This window comes from Cnephaeus nilssonii, assembly GCF_951640355.1.
Source record: "Cnephaeus nilssonii genome assembly, chromosome: 1".
Taxonomy (NCBI): Eukaryota; Metazoa; Chordata; class Mammalia; order Chiroptera; family Vespertilionidae; genus Cnephaeus; species Cnephaeus nilssonii.
The window spans coordinates 80361812-80388756 of NC_137072.1; the positions used below are offsets into that span (position 1 = coordinate 80361812).

A 26945-nucleotide genomic window follows, 5' to 3' on the forward strand; every position below is an offset into this window, starting at 1 on the left:
AGCTGCAGCTGCCTTGGCCCTCGCAGTCCCGGCTGCCTTGGCCCTCACAGCCCTGTCTTTGTCCGGAAGGTCGTCTGGATGGTCATTCCATTGTTCGGCCGTTCGGTCAATTTGCATATTATGCTTTTATTATTATAGATTACACACCTAGTATCACTGAGTCACAGTGTCAGGAGATGTGCTAACACTCTTACTATTATGGATTATTTTGGACGGCCACAAAATAGTGCCAGGGAAAATAACAATTTCCTTTTAAGGAAGTAATTTTTTAAAATACTATTCCAAAAGTTCCAATCTTTCCTTATAACCAATAGTTTTACTCTGAAAACATTACACTAAATTAATGTTAGCAAAATAGTTTTCACTAAAACCATTAAGAATAATAAAGCACTATGTGAAGGATAAAGCCACTTCAGTATAATCAGTTACTATAAGGAATCTCTGATAATGCTAGCAATAACACTGCCTTGATGAGATTTTATTTGGTTAAAGAAAAAGAGAGATGAAGAAAATTACTTGAGTTTATTCAGATAATTCCTGGAACAGACTGACTTCTGGTTTCCACTACAAGTCAGCTCTACTGTCACTCAACAGGCAGTCAAGCCTTAACTCGACATGGACGGAGTTAGGTTCCAAACCATTATTTTGTTTACATGTTAGTTGATAATAATTCTGAAATGATATTTAGATTTTAATAACATTGCTACTGACTTCATATGAAAGGTGTCAAGTCACTGAGTTCTTGATGCAAATCCTGCAAATTCTGCATTATTTTTGAAACGACCAAAATTAAGGAAGGAAAGCACTGCTGAAATAAAACTGACTGAATTAAATGGTTTAAAATTAGTCCCACTGGCATGGCTCAGTGGTTGAGGATCTACCTATGAACCAGGAAGTCATGGTTCAATTCCGTCAGGGCATATGTCCAGGTTTTGGGCTCGATTCCCAGTATGGGGTATATAGGAGGCAGTCAATTAATGATTCTCTCTTATCATTGATGTTTCTGTCTCTCTCTCCCTCTCCCTGCCTTGCTAAAATCAATAAAAACATATTTGAAAAAATGTTTTAAATTTCTATTTTATAAAAAAAAATATGATTTGTCTCCACTCTGTTTCCTAACCATCTGTTCATGCTCTCTGTAGGGAGAATGAAATATAAATAGTCATCCACAGATTATAAAGACACCTCTCTTTTTTTCTTAAATTGACTTCAGAAAGAGAGAGGGAGAGAGAGAGAAAAATAAATGATGAGAGAGAATCATTGATCAGCTGCCTCCTGCACAACCCCCACTAGGGATCAAGCCCCTAACCTGGGCATGTGCCCTGACCGGGAATCAAAAGGAATCAAACTGTGACTTCCTGGTTCATAGGTCAGTTCAACCACTGAGCCATACTAGCCAGGCTGAAGACACCAATTGCTTTAGCTCCTAAACCTTCTTATTTATTTATCAATAACATCTATCTATCTATCTATCTATCTATCTATCTATCTATCTATCTATCATCTATCTATCTATCATCTATCATTTACCTTCCTATCTAGCCACTTATGCACTTTTATGTCACTTAATCATGTTCCATTCATTGTTTTAAGTAATCCTATCTAATAAGAGGGAATATGCAAATTGACCATCACACTGTCATAAAGATGGCGGCGCCCATAGCCACAAGATGGCAGTGCCCAGTTCCCTCAGTCCCACTGAAGTCCCCCAGTCCTTTCAGCCCCGCTGGGGGGATGGGGGTGGCAGGCACGCGGTGCACAGGTCCAGTTGCTCTTTGTGCCTGCCGCTGGAGTCCCACAGTCCTTTCAGCCCAGCCGGTGGGGGTGACAGGGGGTCAGCAGGTGCACGGTGAGGCTGGACCCACCCTCAGCCCCCCAACTGCCCAGGGCTGGCCCGAGGCACAGGCTAGCCTCAGATGGTGGTTGCCCAGCCAATGCCCAAGGCACAGGCAAGCCTCGGATGGTGGCTGCCCAGCTGCCCAGGGCCACCCAAGACTGAGGTAACCAGGGTGGCCGAGGCTTGTGCTGCCTGCAGTGGCAGCTGCAGAGGTGTGATGGGGGCGTCACCTTCCCCTGATCGCCGGGTCACCTCCCGTCCCTGAGGGCTCCCAGACTCTGAGAGGGGGAAGGCCAGGCTGAGGGACCCTGCCCTTCAGTGCATGAATTTTCATGTACCAGGCCTCTAGTCTATATATATAAAAGCCTAAGTAACCAAATGACTGAACGACCATTTGACTGGTTGCTATGATATGCAGGAGCTGCCCCCTGATGGTCAGTGCACTCCTACAGTGAGAGCACCACTCAGGTGACTGACGGGCGCCAGATGCTGGGCTCATGGCTGGCGAGCACAGCAGTGGTGGCATGAGCCTCTTCCGCCTCCGCCTCCACGTGCTATGAGTGGTTGTAGTGGCAGGCGCAGCGGGGCCGGGATGAGTGGAGCGGGAAGGTGTGCTCCTCCCCAGCCACCTGCTGCTTCACATACTACTACATCCCTCGGGAATGTTGGAATGCTGGTTTCCGCCTGATCCCCACAGGATCCAACATCCCCCGAGGGGTCCCGGATTGTGAGAGAATGCAGGCTAGGCTGAGGTACCAGTGTACAAATATTAATCCACTTACTTTTCTTAACAAACCTGAGATGTAGGTACTATTACAATTCCTGTTTTACAGATGGAGGATAGTGACACAAAAAGAAGCCACGTAATTTGCCCAAAGTCACAAAACCAGTAAGTGAAGGCGCCATTTTCAAACCAAATTAATTACATTTCACAGCTTTTAGCTAAATATCCTGATCCTTCAAACTTTCACCAAATGAATCATACATAGTTCCCTGAATATACAAGCCAACCTAGGCATCCTTCACTAGACAAACTCTCACATATTCACATTGCTCAGAAAAGTTGGTGCCAAGAAGTTCTGAACCAAATTCTTAGGAAATGGGTTGACCAAATGGAAATAGCATGAAATGTTCTCCTTTATTCAAGGAGCCTGATCATCACCTTACTCCTCCTCCTTGTCATCAACACAGTTTAGACTTCATTCATCTTTCCCATCCCATCCCATATCCCAAACTATTGATACAAATTTAATCTGTGCCCCCTCCCCCCTGCCCTGTCCCAATCCTGAAAGCTTGTGAAGCTAGGGACTGACTGTGTTTGGGTCATTGCCTCGCCAGTATATTTTGCAGTGACTAAAAAAGAATGTGTCAACTAATAGGTATTTGTTGGCTGAAAATGAACTAAAGACTTTTTGTTTTGTGTGTTTTTTTTTTTTACATGAACAACTGTCTAGCAATCTTCTCATTTTGAAATTATATAATAAACAAACAAACTTAAACAGAGAACTTCACATTTATCTGTATTAGATTTCATCTTTTCTGTGTTAGATCATGGATACAGACTGCCCATTAGCAATTTGATTCCTGGTTTTATCATCTGGTCTATTAGTAAATTCTTTCTCAGCAATCAGTCATCCAGCAATGCAAATTATCACATCTTCTATATTTTCATCTAAGTTATTGATTAAAAATATTAAGTAGGCCCGGTGGTGTTGCTCCGTGGTTGAGCATGGACCTATGAACCAGAAGGTCACAGTTAGATTCCAGGTGAGGGCACAGGCCCGGATTGTGGGCTTGATCCCCAGGAGGGGGTATACAGGAGGCGGTTGATCACTGGTTCTCTCTCATCATTGATGTTTCTGTTTCTCTCTCCCTCTTCCTTCCTCTCTGAAATCAATAAAAATATATTAAGTAGGAAAGGGCCAATGACAAAGCTTGTTTCATGCCTAGAAAATCACCTTCTAAGCTGACTCTGGTTAATCAACATGTTATTAATCTCACTGGGTAATTCAAGCCACTTATGAAGACATTACATTATATTAGGTCAACTCATATGCACCGTAATTTTATACATCAAAACTGCCAAATACTGGCAATTTTGTATAATTTAACCTATTCTAATCCAATCCACATCACTTCATCTTAACAGTGTCCTATAAGAATTTGCAAAATGCCCCATTTAAATTGAAGGAAATCCATGTCCAGAATGACTTTTGCAAGATTTGTTATTTTATTTATTTATTAATGTTTACTATTTATTTGGTAAGTTTTATAAAAAACTAAACAAATTGGTTACTTGGCATTGTGGTGGGCAATCAGACAAACATGGGCAGAGAAGGATGATGGGCCAGGTATAAAAGGTTATGAGGGTGGAAAGCTCTGGGCGCCTAGCAATGGGCAGCACTAGGAAAACAAGGACCTTGCCCCCAGAGTGTCCTGTGTTCCCCTAGCATATCACTGGCCACGTGGTTTAAACCCCCTGACCTTTCATATCTCTGGTCATGCAGTTTGGACCCTCTCCTGACCTTTCCTCCCCTGGCATGTTGCCAGTCATGTGTAGACTCTCTTAGAGGAGGAACAAGGGGGCCAGAGAATAGCCTCATAGATCCCCACACAAGCTCTTGGACGGCTGCACCCTTAAGCATTAAGCCCTAGAAATGACATCCCGGCCTCAGCTGTGTTTCAGCTCCAGGTCCAGAAAAGTAGGGAAAACCGACTATGGAACTCATGGCTGACATCAGCACCTGCTGCACTGAATAATGACCTCCAGCCCTGGCCATGACCTATCAGTGGAGACAATGACCCTGAAAGAATACACTTGGAAAGCTAATAAATATTCTATTGCGATCCTCCCCTGGGACCTCCCTTAAAATCCCAATCCTTTAAAACCCTTTGGATGGGGACCCAGGAAGATTCTCTCTATGCAGCACATCCGTGCCTTTCCTCACCCCTTTTATTTACCTTGCCTCCCTCTTTCTCCTAATCTCCAAGGGCCCTTCTTTTGTCTCTGTAACTTGCTTCCTGAGCCAATTTCTTCTATGCATGACTCACTTCTTCTACCTCTGTGACTTTCTAAATAAACTTTCTATTACCGCTTGAGTTTGACTCTGAATTCTTTCTTAGCCAGAACTCAAGTACGGATGGAGGTTGCTGAACTGAGGTCTAACACCTGGTTCCCTATTACTGCCAAGAGCATGACTTTATTCAAGTGTGTTGCCTCTCTAACTAAATTATAAGTTTATTACCTGCTAGAGGCCCGGTGTACAACATTCATATACTGGGGCGGGGGTGGGGGGTGAAGGGTCCCTCAGCCCTGCCTGCACCCTCTTGCAGTCTGGGACATCCCCTGAAGGGTCCTTAGTGCTGTGGCAGAGGTGGGAGAGGCTCCCGCCACTGCAGCTGCACTCGTCAGTTGTGAGCCCAGCTTCTGGCTGAGTGGCACTCCCCTTGTGAAGCGCACTGACCACCAGGGGGCAGCTCCTGCATTGAGCATCTGCCCCCTGGTGGTCAGTGTGCGTCATAGCAACTGATCATTACACCGTTTGGTCAATTTTCATATTAGCCTTTTATTATGTAGGATGGGACAAGGTCCTTATTTTATCTCCCATAACATTCAGTAAAGTATTTTGCACATGATAGACACTCACTAAATGTCAAATAAATAAAATCAAATATTTTGAGTGTGGTCACAACTCATCCAACAAAGAATCTCTATTGAGAGGCTTTATATATGATTTCCCGGAACTATCTCTTTTCAAAATATCTCCTATAACTAATCCATCTTCTCTAGGCTTTAATAACTTTTGGCATTTCCCACTCAAATGAGATTCATATTTGACATTTATAAACAAGAAAAAAATCTCTTTTCCTCATTAAAAGTAACCTTTCGGGCCTATGGGAACTGAATATATACTGAATTACCTAGTTGGCTTGGCCCAGATAGGAAGACACTGCTGATGGCGTATGACAAAAGAATAAAGCAATATTGCCTGCCACAATCATAATGAAACCCAAAAATGAGTTATAATAGTATGCCCTAGGTTACTAATTTCAAGAAATGTAAGTTTAACCTGTTTGGCCCTCAGGCAGAATCGATGCCATATTAAAATACTCTGATGTTAGCATTTTTATATCACTGTATCAAATACTATATGACACTCTAATACATGGCCAACATTTTTTTTTAAAGCAAAATACAGAGTTCTTAAGTGGGCTTATGAAACAGCAAAGTCACTTACAATTAGAGGAAAATATCAGCAGTGATTATGGGATTCTTTCCAATTATGGATTTCCTAGTGCTTGAATTAAGACTTCTTTGGCTCTAAAATGAAGCAGACTAACACACTCAGACTATGTCTGTCAATATTTCTGGGTTGGAAAGCTCATGTAATTCCAGGATTCTTGGTAAGCTGTCTGACTCCTTTACTGGCAGTGTTCTTTTTCTATCAGAGTGAATTTATTATTAAAAGATGATTGCTTACGTTTTATTAAAGTAATCTTCTATTTTCTACCCTTGCAGTAGTTTATGTTAGGAGGAAAAACAAAATAAAACATGGAAATTACATAGACTGTTCTCGATATGTGAATGAATATCTGTACCAATCTTTTAAAATCAAAGTCAGAGGATTCTAACGTGAATTTTCTTGTAATCTGACCATTTCCCCCATTTGTCTGAGGTGTATTATGTTTATCTGTAGCTGACTACGGTAATATTGTTAGCACTACCCATTAAAACACATCATTTGAAGTCTTGCTCAATATTGCTAATTTAATTCTTCATTACCATAAGCATGCTGCTAAGATACACAACTGTCATACATTTTTAAATGAATAAACAAATAGTATAATACAAACAATGATACAGCTGCTCATTGTTTATATAGCTCAACAAATAATGGCCAAGTGCTACAGACTGAACAAGTGAATATTATTCCTTCTCATTAATTGAAAAATAAAGAAATCTAGCATAAGCTGTACATGTCAAAATAATAGAGGACTCATGTATTTAGGATGCAGACAGCGTGTACCTCTATCTATAATACCCATCAGTACTCTGCCAAATGATAACTATGTCCTACTCATCCCTTTTCAAGCAATATAATCATTCCACATTAATATTAAAAACTAGAGGCCCAGTGCATGAAATTCGTGCACAGGGCAGGGGTGTCCCTCAGCCCAGCCTGCACCCTCTCCAATCTGGGACCCCTTGAGGGATGTCTGACCACCCGTTTAGGCCTGATCCCAGTAAATGGGCAATTGGACATCCCTCTCACAATCCAAGACTGCTGGCTCCCAACCACTCACCTGCCTGTCAGCCTGATCACCCCCTAACCACTCCTGATCGATGCCTAACTGCTCCCCAGGCAGCCTGATTGCCCCTAACTGCCCTCCCCTGCTGGCCTGGTCACCCCTAACTGCCCTCCCCTGCCAGTCTGGTCACCCCTAAATGCCCTCCCTTGCCAGCCTGGTCTCCCCCAACTGCCCTCCCCTGCAGGCCTGCCCCCCGACAACTGCCCTCCCCTGCATGCCTGGTCCTCCCCAACTGCCCTCCCCTGCAGGCCTGGGTCCCCCCCCCCAACTGTCCTCCCCTGCAGGCCTGGTACCCCCCCAACTGCCAACCCTGCTGGACTGGTCTCCCCCAACTGCCCTCCTCTGCTGGCCCGGTCACCCCAAACCACACTCCCTGCAGACCTGATCTACCCCAACTGCCCTCCCCTGCCAGCCCAGTCACCCCTAACTGCCCTCCCCTGCCAGTCTGGTCACCCCGAAATGCCCTCCCTTGCCAGCCTGGACTCCCCCAATTGCCCTCCCTTGTAGGCCTGGGTCCCCCAAACTGTCCTCCACTGCAGGCCAGGTACCCCCCCATCTATCCCCCACTGCAGGCCTGGTTCCCCCACCCAACCGCCCTTCCCTGCAGGCCTGGTCCCCCAACTACTCTCCCCTGCAGGCCTGGTCCCCCCCAACTGCCCTCCCATGCCAGCCCGGTCACCCCTAACTGCCCTCCCTGCTTGCTTGATCACCCACAACTGCCCTCCCCTGTAGGCCTGGTCACTCCCAACTGCCCTCCCCTGCAGGCCATCTTGTGGCAGCCATCTTGTGTCCACATGGGGGTGGCCATCTTTGACCACATGGGGGCGGCCATCTTGTGTCTTGGAGTGACAGTCAATTTGCATATTACTCTTTTATTAGATAGGTTGGCTTCTGAGCCCTAGCTGGTTTGGCTCAGTGGATAGAGCATCAGCCTGAGGACTGAAGGGTCCCAGGTTCGATTCCAGTCAAGGGCACATGCTTAGGATTCTGGCTCAATCCCCAGTAGGGGGCGTGCAGGAGGCAGCCAATCAATGATTCCTACTCATCATTGATGTTTTTATCTCTCTCTCCCTTCCTATCTGAAATCAATATAAATATATTTAAAATAAAAAAAAAATGGCTTCAGAATTTAAAAAATCAATTCCATTACCTATTCATTCTAATTCACTTTAGATCTTGAGTACAGAGATGGAAACAAAATTGAGAATTCAAGAAGTATTTGTTAACATACTAGATTATGTAAAGTATTTAGCCTTATACATAAAATAATTTAGAAAATTTACAAGGCCTCTGAATTATCTCATAGAAAATATACTTAGAGAATAAAATAGATAATGATGTGGCTATTAGTGAAATAAGAAATGGATCCATCTTTCAGATTTTTCTTTTTCCTATACCGTATTTTCCAGTGTATAAGACGACTGGGCGTATAAGATTTTCCTGGGTTAAAAAGTCATCTTATACGCCGGAAAATACGGTATATTGGACTATATTGATGGGATTAGATATAATGGATTAGATATATTGGACTACCGTATTTTCTGGCGTATAAGATGACTTTTTAACCCAAGAAAATCTTATACGCCCAGTAGTTTTATACGCCGGAAAATACGGTAGTTCAGAAATGCAAAAACTTGCAAGGTGTGTGGGGCTTTACAACATCTTATTGCTTTGACTATTTCATATTAAATAGGAACAAGAGCAGAATTGCTTTACATCCTAATTGCAATAGAGGACAATCTACTAGTAAATAAGTAAATCAAATTTCCCATAATCTGAATGAATGCCTATATTTTCATCTCTAAATTGGAGAAAGAGTGGGTATACAATTTTTAAAAACTAAAGGAAATTGAACAAAAGCGCTTTGGGAGAAAACTATTAATCACCTTTGTCAAGGACACAGATATTTATAGGGATAACTCTAATAATACATATTATAAAAAAGAAGTAAAGGGAAAATTGAACATAAAGTTTCTCATAAAATCGTTATTTCATTAAGTGAGTTAGCAGTTCCATGCACAATTTTAATTTAAAAATTAAAAAGATAAAAATTGTTGAGTCTTTTTAAAGCATACCATAGTGTTTAACTTAACAAATTCATATTTGAAAACGTGCTTTTAAATGTTACAGTCTTATTGGGTCAGAGCCACCAGATGTTTCTGTCTTAAGAGAGAAATGTAAGAGCAGCAGGGGGCTGAGCCAAATAAAGGTTACACATCAGCCTCAGTCAGGATGGGCACATGCTCTGCATTCACTCAGATCTCAGCTGGCAGAGCTGAGTGCCATTCCTGCTGGCCTCGAATAACCAGAATAAATGAACTCAGCAGAAAGAGCAACTGCGCCCAGGCGGCAACATAGTATTTCAAAACAGTTCTGCATCTGCCCATGCTTAGGAAAGTCAGCGGGGATGGACAGAAGGAATCACGAATGGGTTATGGCCTATGTCTTAGGATACTTGGAAAATTATGAACAAATGAAAAATTCAGAATTCTACCTACTCCTGCTGTTGGGTATGACACACACACTTCCCTTCAATTAAAATATGGAAGTCTGAGGCACTATCATGGTGAGGATGAGAGTCTACTGGTTGCTGCATTCCTTTAGCTCTATCGACAGGTCCAATTTATCTTCTTGTCCATTTTTCACCTTTTTTGTTGTTGCTGTTGCTGTTGTTTCCCAACACAAGAAGAGACCAGGAGCGGCTGCAAAGCCCTGCATGATTGCCTGGCCTCACTGCTCCGCTCACTGTGTTAATTTATTCCAGCTATTCAAGGTGAAGATGAATGGCACCTTGCCTTGCCAGCACAAGCCTGAGAGGGGACATGTCCATCCCGCATCAGACTGCTGTTCGCTTCTGTCAGCCACACAGGCATTAATTCTGCGAGGACAGAACACAGAGTCATTTAATAAAACAAAGTGATGCGTTTCACTGCCAGAGCAGCCGGAGCCCAGAGAGTGGCTAGTGAGTCTATATCGCCTCACAGATTCCCAATGCACTATGACAATACTCATGCTAAGATATAAGTCCTATTGAAACATGAAGGAATCTGGAGTCATGATTATTTTCCAAACCCGGAATCACCTCTAAAACATACTCTCCCGGGGCCTCACTTCACATCCAGAGTCAGTATTTTAGGGCGTTGATTTGATCAGGAGGAGGAAGAGACAGAAAATCTGCATGGAACCGGCTCCCTGCGTGATTCATGCATCGTCTTTGTAGCAGTCATTAGATGGGGGATTGGGAAACACTTACTTAAAGGAAATCAACAAAACGAATCACAGAAATTTGAAAAAGAAAAATCAGTTTAATGTGTTTATTACACTCTGTAGTGTAAACTAACCTAGTAGGAATTAGGAATCATGGCCTACACAGTAATTCTCAAATTTAGCAGCTTCTTAAAAATAGATAACTGGGATTTATTCTGCATTTCTGATTCAATCTGGGACCAGACATGAGAATTCACATTCATAACAAGTTCCTGTTGGACCGCACTTTGAGATCCATTTTCCTATATAACTCAGGAGTCAGTTACCTATGATTTTTTGCACATACTTAACTTATTATTATACAATAATATAAAAAAAGGGGCTTCTAATTCACCAAAGTATTTAAAGCCACTTATCACTAGAGCAACATTATTTGCCTCTGGAAATAATTACAAAAAATTGTGGTAGAACATTCTAATATTTTCTCTGCAAATATTTTTCAATTTCATTACACCATGAAAATGACGCTTCTCTCTCATCAAAAATACTCATTGGGTATCTTGTTTTAATGGAAAGTAGTCAATGTTCAATAAACATACTTACCTACTCTTCCTAGGAAATATTAGCATGAACATAAAAAGGGTATAGTTGTATAAAAATAATATTGAATATTTCAAATTGGCAAATTTACCTACTTTACTGTCAAAGTCAAAGTCAAAACATTTAAGTTTCATCTCTGATTAGAATGGTTGACTCTCCTTCCATTCAAATTCAATCTTGGTATATTGAAACATTTTTATGTTTCTCCCTTTTCAATTTTTCTCCTTACAAACAACTGGTGAAAATTGATGGTTTGAACAGTGAAAAGTGAAAATCGATAGAAAAAAACATTAAACCAAATAATGTAAAAGGACATTAGAAATATTTATTAAGTCTCAGATATAAGAGATGAGCCTACTCTGTTATTCTATATTCCCATATCAGAGTAGATTAGATCTTATGTTACATACACACTGGAGGGCTCTATAATCAAGGGGTAGAAGCAAAGTCTCTATGAATACCCAGTACTTTTAAGAAGTACAAAGATTTCTTTCTTAACAAAGAAAACTACACTAGAAATAGAGTAAGGCTCCTCTCTTACAGTTTCATTCTCTCAATAAGACTTCGGCACTTTCTTATTTGTTTGTCCAAGTCACAAGGGTGTTCTCATTAGTTAGTTGGGTAACTCATTAGTTGAGTAATTATCTTGAACACAATTAGAAGGCCTTTTTACATTCCAGCACAGAATTCTAAATAGATTAGCAGTACTCTTCTATTCATGAGGACTATTAGGTTAATTATCAGAACTTTGTTTTGCTATTTCAAAGACTGAACATATTCACTACAGAAATGTAATAAAACCTGAAAAACTCAAATTGGAACCATCAGAAATTAACTACCATGAAAACTTTGGATCATATGCTCTTTAAAATGTGTTCTCCATGTAATAAAAATAGGCCTATCCTACATAGTTTTTAAAAAGCATTGGAAATGGATAATGATCTAAATTCTAAATCATTTAAACCTGCTTTTAAAAAAATCAGCAATAAAGAACATTCACATATCATTAAATATTTTTATACCACATAACTGTTTTAGTTACACTGTTGAGACATTTTATAAGTGATCTAATAATTGTGTATGAGTTTAATGGAAAGTAGAGATCAATATATTCAAGAAGAATAAGTGTAGTGTTTGGGGGAAAAGTTCTCACAGCAAGGATTTATCAACACAGAATACCTATGGAACTCTCTTTGTTAATACACAGAAGTTGCATCACAGTTTTTATTTAATTTACATGCATTTAAATAGTTCTGTTATGTAAGTAAAATACTGTATAATTATATATTACAAAGGTACTTTTTACTATGTATGATATACATCACACAATAATAAATAATACTACCTATGTACTCTACAGCAATACATTTTTAAAAAACTCACTATGTTTTATAAACTATTCCAGGAGTTTGAAACATAATTTTGATTGTTTAATTTTTATTTTAATACATGACTTTAGACTTTAACTCCAATATACAATTCAACTCAACCAGATGATTATTTTTGACATTCCTTATGTGAATTCTTTCCTGAAATTCAATATTTTCTGACACATCTATTCTGATTGGCTTATTTTTTGCAGTAGTAAATCAGAGAACTAAAACCCCCACCATCATTTACATGTAAGTCTTCATTTTCACTGTTAGGGTTTAAAATTTTAGCTTTTCCATGCTTGCACCCGTGCCATGGTATTTTAAATTCTTAGCTCTAGAATGTAATCAGCCAAATCATTAGTCTTGTTCATCTACTGAATGCTTTGCCATGTTCCTGAAAGCTTCAAAATTACAGTTACACTAAAAACTGTCATAGACTATGGAATGTATGACAAGTCAATATATTCCCACTCAAGGGAAAATCCTGTGAAGATGATGTTAGAAATACTTTTTAAGCAATCATATCTTAAGAATTGTTATGTATGCACAGCAGCAGAAACACATGGTAGTTACTATTATATGCCACAATCAAAATTTCAGAGCAAAAATTTCCTTTTCTGACAAGAAAGGGCTTCTTTTATTGACAATTTCATGATTTTATAGAAAGAGTTAAAGGAGTTAAAGGCTGTTGGTGCTTTGGGAAGTTGCAATTCTGGCTTCTGTGAGTTACTAAAGCTAGCTTGAGGCCAAATGAGACTATACTATGTATATTACTAGAAAAAGAAAATTCCAGTGTAAGATTTTTTCTTATCATTTGAGAGATACCAATACTTGGTATATTTCTTTATATGGGATAACTGATCATATACTACTTCCCTCCCGCCTCCACACTGACCAGGATTTTAAAATCTCTGGCGCCAGTACAGATAGTTGTCTGTTATATCTTCTATTTTGGCTGCGTATTGTCCACAAACTGTGCTCTGTCTTCCTTCCCTACCACACCCTGTGTCCTTTCACACACTGAGGGGAAGTTCGGTATACTCCACTTTTATATTTTATTTTTTTAAATATATTTTTATTGATTTCAGAGAACAGACGGGAGAAGGAGAGAGAGATAGAAACATCAATGATGAGAGAGAGTCATTGATTGGCAGTCTCCTGCACTAGGGATTGAGCTTCAACCCAGGCATGTGTCCCAACCAGGAACCTGGTTCATAGGTCGACGCTCAACCACTAAGCCACTCCTACATAATTTTAAACATTGCTGTAATGAGCGCCCTTATCCAAGTCTCTCTGAATGCAAATATGACTGTTTCTCTAGGGCAGAAACACAGAAGTGGATTCGGTAGAATATAATGTAAGTTAATCATCTAGACATAGGTTGTACTAGATGATAGTCAAGTTGCTTTCCAAAGTGGTTATAGCAATTTATATTCCAACCGGCAAGGTATAAGCATTCAATACATTGTCCTTAATTTTACCTTTATCCACTTGAGGTAATTAAACAAATCTTGTAAAATAACTTGAGAATTTAAAATGCATGTGCTTTCATAAATTTTCCTTTGAAAAAAGGGGAACTCTTTCACTTCTTATTCATTTACTTTTAGAAAAAATATATTTGTTTCCCTTTTAGTCTTCTCTTCACCTACTACTTCCTTTTCTTTCTTCATTTTACTTTTTCAGCATTTTGCCAATCTTGCTCAGAGAAAGGAATGATGAAAGTATTGCTAGCAATATATCCAGATTAAGAAAATAGAAATAACAGTTATCAATTATAATACAGCCTGATAAAGAGCCAGCCCTTTAGACAAATCTCTAAAGTCTTTCAAATTGCTCAGAATTTCTGAAAAATTTCTGTCTTCTAATCCTCTAATAATTCAGTCTGTTTCTTCAAGCATTTCCAAGAACACACGCATGCAGACACAGACACACTGTACCAAATCCATGCACCATGATATCACATTCTATTGTATGGCTGTGTAAGTTATAATTTTTTTCCATTGTAAATATAAAGTGTTCCTGCTTCATGATATATAGTCAAATAAACCTGGGCTTCTTTGAAATCCACATCTATATTTATAAACTGGGTTTTTCTGGGCAGGTAACTTTAAATGTTTGAGTCTTCGTTTCTTCATCTGGATTTAACCTGGATAATCAGAAATCTCATTTTAGCCCCTTGCAAGATGTTGCTAATAATGAGCAGCAGAACTATTCTGGTTCCACCTGCCTGCCCTCTGGTGGATGTGCTAATGAGCAATGACAAGGCTACAGGAAGAACAGCTGGTGTGAATGGGACGCTTATTCACAGCAAGTCATCTTTTTATGATTGTGCCTTACATGCAAAAAATAATTTTGGTTACTTTCCCAATAATTATACATTTATCAGGGACATCGCTCTGTGGGGAAAACATGAATACATCAGTAACATTTGTGAACCTTTTTATCCCTTCCATTTTGCCTCGTTTATTAGGAAGGTCACCTAGATGTTAGAGTGATGGCTAATGTGGGCTCAGCTGTCAAAAGCCAGGTCCAGCTTTGCTTGTACATACAGGACTGTGATTTCGATATTCAGAGCCTGAGAGGTAGAAGGAGCCACTGTGGAAAGGCGTAACCTTCAATTATAAAGAGAGAAAAATGCAAGAAAGGTACAGCACACATAAGAAAATGTAGCTGATGGTACCTGGCAATGGAATAGCTGTTGCAAAATTTGCAAGGTTGGTTCTGCTCCCTGAAAAAGCACCAGCAGCAATGCCCTTCAGGCAGCAGCTGTCAAGATAGGCTACAAGAAGCAAGAATTGGAGGGAAAGGGAGAGAGCTCCTCTGCAGACTAGGAAACTGCAGATGAATAAAAATACAGACCAGGATGACATTAGCAACAAGTAGCTGACTACTTCTTTTCTTTTTGTAAAGTTCACCCAGAGAGATGTAAATTAAACTTTGGAGACAATGAGGCACCTCAAGTGGAACTGTGAAGCAATCACAACCCAGAGGCTAAGGAGAAGTTTGATTTAAGATCCCGCTACATTCTGGCTCTATTTTGTGTCTAGGGTGCCCCATATCCAACTAAACCGTTCAGGGAGCAAATTCGGATACCTATTAAACACGTGACAGCTTCAAAATGTCCAAGATTCTCTGCCTCGCACTCACATTACTCAGCTGTCAAAGTAAAGGGCTCAGATATATGATGTGAAAATTACATTTTAACGAGGTGTCATGTGTGTTTAAAGTTCTTATTCATCACCACATAGCCACAGCTTTTACTGAAGAGACAAATGCACTTAATTAGCATATTATAAGGACAGAAGGTTCACCTTATCTGCATTGCTAAACTGTTTTGTGTAGGCTTTTTGTTGTTTTAGAGTCTACTATCTTCAGCACATACAAGAGTGGTTACAAATAATCCCAAAGGGCTTTCATGAAAATGTGGATCTTGTTTAGGAAGTAGAAGAGCAAATACAAGGGAGTAACTACGTGTCTTTATCATTGGTTTGTTTGTCCATATTGCTTGATATCTTTCACTAAATCTTGGCTAATAGATTTTTTTATTTCTTACAGACACTAATTTTAGGAAAGTTTTGGAGCTGGACTTTTCTGCCTATTGTTGTTATCAACTAGAGCCTACCCCAGCCCTCTTAAGTAGGAAACACTGGAAAACATTTGTATGTTTGACAGGGAAACTTTAGATTGTTCTATGGAGAGTTTAGAAACAAACTGGAAAAGTAAAAAAAAAATACCTCAAGTCTCACTCCTATCTGATAATGAACAAAGATCTTGGCACAAAGTGGTTTGGGAGCAAGAACTATATAGTGAAAGTCAGTCAGTCAATACCAGCCACTGATAATAGCTGAAGGCAAGTGAATGGAATTCCCTGATCCTCTCACACTGTAGAGATCAAAACAAGATATTGTTTTAGAGTCATGATGACAACATGAGAATCACTCAAATATCCTGTGAAATAGTCAAGCATTACTTGGTTTGTAATATATTTCTTACAAAAGATAGCCAATTGGAGGCAATAATGAATGTATAGTTTATATCATATTTTATGTGATGGGGAAAAGGCTAATTTAAAAGTACTTTTTTTGTTTGTTTGTTTTTACTTTGCAATAAAACACTAGATCTGATAGTTCTAGATTTGGAGCTCTGCTCAGAAGAAGGAGAGGACGCACGTTGGCGTTTGCTTCCTACTCAGGTGCTAATGCTTACAAGCATGTGTGATATAAGTGTCCAAAACTGAATCACCTGCTATGCACACAGGATGTTATTTTCAACAGAACACAAACTTCTACTCATTTCTGAATACAGTACACTTTCCATTTTCTCCAATATGAAGAAATTCTTGCAATTTGTCAACTGAAAAATCTAAGACCATGTTCTGCAATATAAAATTCATTGAACAGCTGCTCACCTTCTTTCCTATTGTAAGACTACTGACTTTAATTTCTTTTAATTACTTTTTGAAAAGATGTACATTAGGTTTTAATATATATTTCAGAGAGAAAGGGAGAGGGGGAGAGCAACAGAAACATCAATAATGAGAGAGAATCATTGATCTGTTGCCTCCAGCATGCACCCCACTGGGGATGGAGCCTACAACCCAGGCATGTGCCCTGACCAGGAATCAAACCATGACCTCCTGATTCATATTGGCACTCAACCACTGAGCCACACCAGCCTAGAAGAAGTCCATTAGGTTTTACTGTGCTTTGGCACTTCTCCTTATCACCTGCTAAACTTCCTTCAGGTTACGAAGGCTCACTATAATCTACGTGAAAAAGGGAAAAAATTATGTGTGGGTGGTGGGATGGGAGAAAACTGGGTGACTTTAAATCCTCTGGATTATATTTAATTGTGGGCAAAGAGTAAAGATTCATATACTCTTAATAAAACAAAATTTAGAACTAATACTCCCACTCCCATAATCTTCAGATTAAGAAGGATTTTAAACATATATACATTGATTCATTTATTTATTTCTTAAAATAGTCAACAAATCCTGACACATCAGCTATATATTAGGTACTCACTAAGGAATTGTAAGTAATAACAACTAAAACAATATCAATATTATTAGTTCAATATGAATCAAAGTCTCATTAGTTCCAGAACAAAGCTTTTTATAAACTGAAAATTATTTGCACTTGTATATTCTTGAACACGTGAGATCTAACTATATTATTAAAAACTGTTTCTGAAAAATCTGCAAATATAAGCTATTTGAATAGCAATATCAAACAAGTTCTGATTCATATCTCCACTAATTTCAAGCTGGAAAACTTTTAAAAAAGCTGGCAAGCATGCATTTAAGATAATGCAGAATAAGTAAAGAAAGCATGATGTTCTGAAAAATGTTTTTAGAGAAAAGTGAGAACAAATTTCAGACTTTTTAAAACTTTGTCCAGAAGAGTAGGCCCATTAAAAAACTTTTCAGAAGAAACTTCACTTATATTCAACAATGAACATCTGAAATACAAGTTTAAAATCATCAAATTAAAATGAATTTCCTTATATAGCTATGTTGAAAATAACCATTTTCACAGATTTACCACTCCCCCGATGTTTTCCCTTGAAAAGAATACAAAAACATAAATCTCGTGTAAATGAGCCAACATGATAAAGGACAGGACAATGAGCACTTTGAGAATGGGTGTTGGGAAAAATATAGAAGTGGAATTGAATCACTTCTGAAACTACTCTATAGAATATTTCTGAAAATCTAAGTATTTCTTTCTACTCCCTTAAAGTTTATAATTTAAAATGGATGCTTGTCATAAATATCCATCTGATTTCATGGTTAAAGAGTAGATATGATATTTTAGAATGCTATGCTATAGAAATTATCTAATTGAGAAAACTACAAATTAGATCTGCATCTAGAATGTCCGGCACATGGAGATACTGGGATCACTTCTGTCCAATGAATGAAACTAGACACACAGCATCAGTAAGCATACTTTTCCACCACTAGTGTCACAGAAGGGAGCAGAAAATTAAAGTCCAGCTGCACTTTAATAGCTGGGAGGTTTTTGAATGAACCTTAGTACCTTAATCCGTCATTTAGAAAATATGGATGTCCTGGCCAGGTAGCTCAGTTGGTTTGAGTGTTTTCCTGATACAACAAGGTTGCAGGTTCAATCCCTGATCATGGTACATACAAGAATCAACCAATGAATACATAAATATGTGGAACAAATCAATATTTATCTCTCTCTTCCTCTATCTCTAAAAATCAATCAGTAAAAAATAAAATAAAATAAAATATGGATAATAATGATTTTGTAGGGTTGATGTGTAGCTATTAGGTTGTGTTATTGCATGCATCATCTCATTAAAATCTAATAATAATCTTCTGAACTAGGTATTGTTTTTTTCCCACTTTAGAGCTGAGGAAACCAAGACTAAGAGGCTGAGCAACCAGCCCACAAAAACTAGAGGTAGAATTCAAAGCCAAGTCTTTCAGACTCCCAAGCCATGTTCACTGCCTTATGCACTCTTCACCATAGGATTTTTATATATCCAAGAGAAGCAGATTTGCCTCTTAACCTCCAACATCTAAATCATTTAATGTAGAGAATAGTTATATTCAGTAGAAGTAAAACACAAATACTCAATTACAAAAAAACCTCCAAAAATGTAAATTTTCATTGATTAGAACTTACTTAAAATCAGCGCAAAAACACTCAGCCTGCTTCTAACAGATGGCAACAGCAAATACATTTTGGATCTACATACTCAGAATTAGTCTTTATGACCTTAACATATTTATAGTAAGTTGATTTCTACACAAGAAGATCCATAATAAGAATTCACTAAAGGCAATTTCTTTTAAAAATGTCAATGTAATTTACCAAAGAAAAACATGCAGCTGAAACTGTTTGTGTGAAAAAAGATTAACGTCATCTATTAATGCTAATTGAAATTCTCATATCCACACATCATGCATAGAATGTACTTCCCACACTTATTCTTTCCACCTCAAAACTGTAGTATAAGTTCACACCAAAGTACTAGCTTTTTAATTTGAGCATTTGTGCATGACAAATGATATTATCTTATGATTATATTTATACATTTAATAAGAGTGAAAACTCAAGCTTTGCAAAACAGAGGTCTTAATTGTTGTTTAAAAAGGGTAAAAATCCTGGCTTAAGTTAGGAATTTGTTTCAAAAGCTGAACTTTATCATTCCTCAATGTTTTCCACTTTAATAACATCCTTTTAACAAATATGAGCCTAGTACATGTGGGCAAGATGGTTTATATTTTAACTCCCAGATGTAAACAAATGAAGAAAATTAAACGAGTGGTTTAAGTTTCCTTATATCCACAATTACAGTGACTTGTTATGTAAAGGGTGTCTCAAAAAATGTATACACACACTTTGAATAATTATAAAGGCAGTGTTTATTAAAATATATTTCATGTTCAAAATGGAGCTATCAGCTACATACATTTTTGGGGACACCCTGTATATGGATACATACACACATAACTTTATTCATATATGTTGGAATTTTTTTTGCGCTAGTCTCTAGCTACCCTTTAAAGATAATTTATAAAAACTAAGTTAGGAATTTGGCTCAATCCATCCAACAAAAATCTTGGAATGTTAATTAATTTTAACCTACATATTGTTCTAAATAAAAATAATTCACGTTCTTTCCAATAAATAAAACTTAAAATATGTTACTGCCCTTTATTTACTGACTAATCTAAAAATGATGACTTATTATTTATTATTTCTCTGGAGGTAAGTAGAAATTACTTCCTCTTTCAATTAGAAGTAAAAAAAAAAATGCTAAGAACTACTCATCGACAGAGTTTCCACTGTCAAAATATAAATTGTGGTTAAGAATATTACAGCCCTGAAAGAATTATCTTCCCATAATTCTCCAGATGATTCTTCCTTAGGTTTACAATGGAAAGGCACATTGGATTGAGAAACCTACCCTGTACAGAGGTGAGTCAGATACTGCAGTTGGGTTAGAAGATTTTTGAGGAATGACTAACGAGAAGTTATTTTTGATGCTCTTGAATAGTTAGGCTTCTCCTTCCACAAAAAACCAACCAACCAACCAAACAAACAAACAAACAAAAATAAACAGTTCAACATAATATCTGCATTTCTGGCCATGGAAAGAATTGCTATTACTCTTATTACTCTGACTGCAGCCTCTCAGCATTAGAGAAAATGCCACCTAATTTGGCATTATATCTCAGTAAGAAGTGAAAAGCCATTCATTCCTTCAGTCATTTATCAAAGAGTTATTGAATCTTTATTTGCATATGCCACCTATTACACTAGTGTCTGAGAAGGCAGAAATAATGGCCAACTTAAAATCTAATGAAAGGATGGGTGAGATAAGGTTATTGGCCATATGGAACTTAGAATCTAGTTGTATAAGAGGAGATGTATAAAATGACCTAAGCTAGAAAGCAGAATAGTTTGATAGTAAAAGAATGATAAAAGCAATAGAGAAAATAAAAAAGTCAGTCTAATAAAAATATACAATAAACTTATTGAGAATAAACTGTAAATGTTTTCAGTTATTTCAGTGTTAACATGTAAGCACTGAAATAAAAAATACACTTCAAATTGCTATATTTCTATCAAAATTCAGATGTCTTTATCTTAGTTTTCCATTATGCTTTGCCATATGAAATAATATTATTGCTAGTCTGAAATAATTTAGCTTCGAAACTGAGATAATTCTGCTCAGTTGTGTCAGTAAAATAAAAAGCAATTTATGAAAATTAAACAGTATGTCCTAGTGATTATAAAAAAAAGCACAGGGAATTAAATATTATCTCAAGTTTACTCAGAGCTGTGTTTTGCATTTTTTAAATAAAATTAAGATATTTTTGTATTTATCAGTTATGAACATTTTTCTATATGTATCAGTTATATAGACATATTTATACTCAAATGACAATATTAGAAGTGGCCATATATTATGTTTTCTATGAGGTTAATATATTGGTGTAAGACTGTGAAAGCATTCATACAAGCCAACCGTTTGAAGTTTTCCAAGTGATGAACACTTCTGAAGGCCAGTCACAATGAATTAGATGGAATAGCATTCTATCTCAGTAGAGATTTTGCGTTCTACACTACCTGAAGAATTGATCAGCTGATGATCAACATGCCCTTCAAAGAAGGGCTAAGGACTGGAGACTAGCTGCACAGAGGAGAAAGAGTCAGGTTTTAATAGCAACATTGTTTAGATGAAAAGACAATGAACCATTTCAGGTACAAGGCCAGAAAAAAGACCACAAAAGCAGTCGAATCAAATGTACAATAAACTTATTGAGAATAAACTGTAAACATTTTCCCTCTTGAGAACCCTCAAAAGTCAAACTTACCTGATCTACTATCCAGAGGTCCGAAATCCAAAGAGTATTTCACGACGTGATAGTTATTCCACACGTAAAGAAGGTTGTCCCTGGGGTTGTAATCCACAGCTGCTATGTACTGGTATGAGTTGGGAAAGGGCACATCCACCACACTATCCTTACTTTGGTCGGTGTTGTAAATGTAGTCAATCTTATTCCCTGTGGCCTCGTTGTCATCATCCTCATACACAGATTTGACGACATACAGAATCCCACAAATCATAAACGCGTTGGAAGCTGACCTTTTATCATAGGCAGTGTCCCATGTCCCTTCGATCCGTAAGGTGTAAGGGTTCAGTTGACTAATGACAATTTTACCATTGTTTTGTTCTGTTGCATAGATGACCCATAGCCCATTCTCATCCACTGCTAGGTCTATGTCCGATTTACCTCCCCATCGGTAAGGGGAGGTATCGTGGTAGTTGGCATTCGCTATGATGGCCTCTCCACTCTTTATCCTAGTCCGCAAGTCAAACTTTACTATGTTCCTGGTGCGCTCTTTGTTGAAGAACAAAGCTCCATCATACACTACAAACCCTGTGCCATCCACCCTGTGAGGAAGCTTGTAGGTTGTAGTTGGCCTTCCAGCAATGAAGTCATCCTTGGATGAGTACTCGGTCAGGGTATCAGTTCTGTAAGGGGTCCAGGGCATATAATAAATCTTGTCAGAAGCCTGTAGAGGGTCTTTGCACCATGCCCCAGATTGGTGGTCGGACTCAAACAAATGTTCACTCTGGTACACTCCTTTTAGCAGTCCAGGACAAAGAAAAACTGTTGGGAGGAAAAGAGTTAAGATAATAAATATATTAATTTTTTATATTTTGCCACTCATTCTTATTTTCCACCAAGTGGAATGCGACTCTAACAAGAGATACCCATCACCACTTAATTATTTTTGCTGCATTCTTCTGAGAACACAATGTAGTCATACACATTAATTTTGACTTTTATTGAAAATCATTTCGATTTCGTTGGCTGAAAAAATTTGGCCTTTTATGAGTAGCTGTGCTTTCCTTTGGTTTCCACCTTTGCACACATGTATTACCATATTTTTGGTTATACATATACAAATGAGCTGTATGTCTATGTACCCCATAGACATAACAAATGCACGTTAATACATGTTTTTGTGTACCTTATTTAAAATGTTCAAAACAGGTTGTTTTTACTCCAATGATATCAGCTATTCAATACTTGTCATTAAGAAATATGTAGAAATCCAATAGTAATTAAATGTAATAGCAAAGGGAAAGTAAAGCCCTGCAATTCAGGCCACTGAATCTTCTAGGAAACGAAGCTCTGAAAGCTGCGACAGTGCCCACAGAGCATGCAACCCAGACAATTAAAAATGAGTGATGGATGAATACTGGAAGGGAAAGGAGAAAGGAAGAGAAAGAAAGGAGAGAAGGAATAAGGAGAGAAGAAAAGGTGACAGGTTACAGAGCAGAACCCAAGGTCTAGATTTTAATCAGTTAAAAATGTCCTGTTAAATACAGTAGTATTGGAACTTAAAAACATGTACCTTTTACTGTTACATGAGAAGAGCATTAAAATACTTGCTATAATATTTTGCTGCTCATACTTCAGGCTGAAAATGGGTAAGAGGTATCTGATTAAGGTGATTTTTAAAATGACTCAGTAGCACATTGCGTCAGTGGAGGTAAGAAAGCTTGGCTGATTGATCTGCAACAAAGGGGCTATCAAGCAATGTTTCCCAAAGAGCGGTCCTCAGAGCACCTGTTTCTAGGAGGATAGCTCGAAGTTACACAGAAAGAAAGAAAGGGTCCTTAGTCACGGATAAACCCGTGTCATGCTAGAAAGAGTTGTGGCAGAGATTCCAATAGCTTAGGTACGTTAGCGGATCTCCAAAGCAGAGGTGGGAAGGTGAGCAAATTTTGCCGACTGGTTTGATCATGGAATCCTTTCTACAGAGCCTCTCTGTAGTGGAACATTCTTCTGAACCTGCTATGGGAAACACTGCTGTAATATTTTTTTTGCAAAGCAAGCACACTGAAAAATAATCATGCAGTTTACTGTTATGTTTCAAATGATTACACGTGTTTTGGGGTGAGGAATTAGAAATTCACAAGGAACTTGGGTGTTTACCCAATATTTCAATGATTAATGAAAAAAGTATTATTTTCTTGATATTAGTAATTAGATGTTTAATAGAAACTATAAGCCTAGATCCACCAGAAGCAGCCTAAAGTGAAACTGAGCTAGGATTTGGAGGTTATTAAAAAGGAAAGTACATTATTAAAGTGCCCCGAGTTTTACTTTTGGAGAAATAAAAAAAATTGGGGAAAAGCTATCAAACTTGTCCATAACAAGGACAGAGGGCCAATTAAATTTATAAAACTGATGTTAGAAGGATTTCCCAGGATTCTAATATGATGGATATAATTATAAAGGATGGGTAGGCATTGTTGTAAAAATTACATATAAACTTTATATTAATTAATAATCAGCCCCTGGTTTAAAAAGTAATTTATTTTAAGATATTTCAATAAATTCATCTCCCTTTTCCCCCAATAGTTAAAATATAAAGAAACAGGGGAAACAACAGCAAAGTTATGAAAAATTAGTATAGAAATAAAAACAAATCTAAAGCAATCACTATCCATCACCATTTACTGGATTTCTAACTATTTATTTAAAAATAAAGAGGAATAAAATACACAATTAAAATTTTTACACTATTAAACTGTCTCAGGATACAAGAATCAAACCAGCACTGGTCAAGCCAACAGATTAAAGTGAAGTTGAGCAGCAGAAGTAGTAAATAATTTTTCATAAAATAGATAAGAATTAATAACAAAATTATGTTAACTAAATGTTAAACTGTTAAATAACTTAGCCTATAAATAATATATAATTTATGAAAGGTATTTAATTACCTTTTTGTTCCACTTCTATTGGAGAGAGAGAAGTAAAGAGAGAGAAAGAAGAAAAGAGAATAGATTAATGGTACGGTATTGGCCAAGCACTTTTTATTCACCTCTTCCAAACTGAAAGAATATAATTAATTTCACTCATACTTGCTTTATTGAACATTATATGGCTTATTTTTACAAACCCATTCCTCTAGCAAAGTTATTTTTTAAAATATAATCAAAATCATATTATCAGCTTAAAGTTACAATACAAACAGAAAAACTAAGAAAAAAAGTTAATCAAGCTAAGATTGAATAAACATCCTTTTTAACTATAGGTGTAGGAAATACAATATTCACAGTAAGAACACCAAAATCTCCATTTGAAAGGCAGGTTGGTAAAATACACAGAAAACTTTCAAACTGTTTGGCTAGATTCATTTTTGAAATACTAACGTTTATATCACTATTTACCATAATAGTCTTGCTTTTTATCCATCTCCAGAATGAATCTCTCCAGAAGAAAGGACTCCGTGACTCATTTCCTGAGGCCTAAGATTTTCCATAGCCTGTCAGCCTGATGAGAAATGCACCTCATGAGGCAACCCATTAACAGGGAATGCTCACATCCTGAAAAATGGATTTAGAATCCTTTTTGAAGATACTCTCTTCCTCCCACTCATCAATATTTTTTATTATTGTGGAAAAAATAATGCCTTTCAGAAAAAAATCTGTATTAGAAGGTTGATATAAATAATAAGTCACCTGCTCTGGCCTTTTCTGAAATTCTGAACTGAGTTTTCAAAATGCTCTTGAAAGGATAAATTGATTCTCAAACATGTTATGTTTACATATCTCTCAAATTAGATTCTATTAGTACTTTTCAGGTACTAATCCATACAAGTCAGGGAAAATTCTGGGAAGCTATAACATGTTCATGAAGCACATCAAGTAGCATCTTCATTATCCTATGTGTCTCATCAGAAACAATTTGCTTAGATCACAACAAGAGAAAATGAGCCCGATGGAAAATAGAGGAAAAGAGCCAGGAAAGAATGGGCTCATCTTACAAACTTAAAAACCACAAGTTGCAAGTGATGTAAATCAAAGATAATTTCAGAGAAAGGAATAAAATGGGATATTATGCACAATAAATAAATTTAAAACTCCAGGAAAGTTTCAAAACAAGGGAGAAATATTGTTTTGGTAATTATATTTGGGTGAGATTTTTATGCTTTGACTTAGCTAAGCTCATGTCTTTAATTATTATCAAAATTACACTTTATTTCTCTTCATTGACTTTTTTGAAACTTTAATATCATTCATATATATAAAATTATATTTAAGAAGTTACAAATGGGATTATCTTTTTTAGATTCCTGATCTTACTAATATACAAATCTTATTTTAACAGTACTTCTAGGACTCATAAAAACTATTAAATTGTTCTAATTTATCATCATCCTCAATTAATCTTTGCTGAGTCATTGCAATGCTCTTTGGGCTGTAACTGTACAGCTTTACCTAAGAGATGCACTTCATGCTAAACCTGAGTCAAGGCTGACAACTAGGAGAAGTATAAGTAAGCACCTTAAGCAATTATTTAATCAACTAGAGGCCCAGTGCAGGAATTCGTGCACAGGTGGGGTCCAGCTGGCCTGGCCCCAATTAGGGCAGTTGGGGGCCGGGCTTGTTGTGAGGAGAAGGCGGGAGGTTGGCCAGCTGCTCCACCCTGATTGGGGCCCAATCAGGGCTGGGCCAGCTGGGGGGAGGAGCTGCGGGCGACTGGCCAGTGGGCCCTGCCCCCAATTGGGGTGGGGGGGCTGGTTGGGGGTGGGGTTGGCCATGGGTAGGGGCTGTGGGTGGTGGGCTAGCCAGCCCCACCACTGAATGGGGTGTGGGGGCCAGTCCTGGGGTCAGTGGCCAGGGGAGGGGCTGTGGAGGTTGGCCAGTCAGCCCCACCCCCAATTGGTGGGGGGGACGATCAGGGGTGGAGCATTCTTGGGGGAGGGGCTGCAGGACAATCGGGATGGTGGGGGCTGATTGGAGACAGGGTTGGCCAGGAGGAGGGGCCACTGGCGGTTGGCCAGCCAGCCCTGCCCCTGATTCAGGTGGGAGGGCCAACCTGGGGTGGGGCTGGGTGGGGGAGGGGCTTCAGGAGGTTGGGCTGCTGGCACTTCCCCCTATTGGGGTGGGGGGCAATCATGGGCTGTGGGCTGATTGGGGGTGGGGCTGTGGGCTGATTGGGGGTGGGGCTGGCTGAGGAGAAGGGCTGCCCCACCCTTGATCCGGGTGGGTGGGAGAGGCCGATCAGGGGCAGGCTGGCTGGGGGATAGGGGCCGAGGGAGGTTGGC

The 26945-nt window shown here is 38.4% G+C and overlaps 1 protein-coding gene across 9 annotated transcripts in view; it reads right to left on the reverse strand.

Annotated features, from left to right (window-relative positions):
• ADGRL3 (adhesion G protein-coupled receptor L3) overlaps nt 1-26945 on the reverse strand; it is a 761705-nt gene that overhangs the window by 256313 nt on the left and 478447 nt on the right. For all 9 annotated transcript variants that reach the window (XM_079770921.1, XM_079770928.1, XM_079770927.1 and 6 more), the window contains one exon: nt 21689-22489. In XM_079770921.1, the coding sequence (XP_079627047.1) occupies nt 21689-22489 (801 nt within the window). The remainder of the gene's footprint in view (nt 1-21688; nt 22490-26945) is intronic.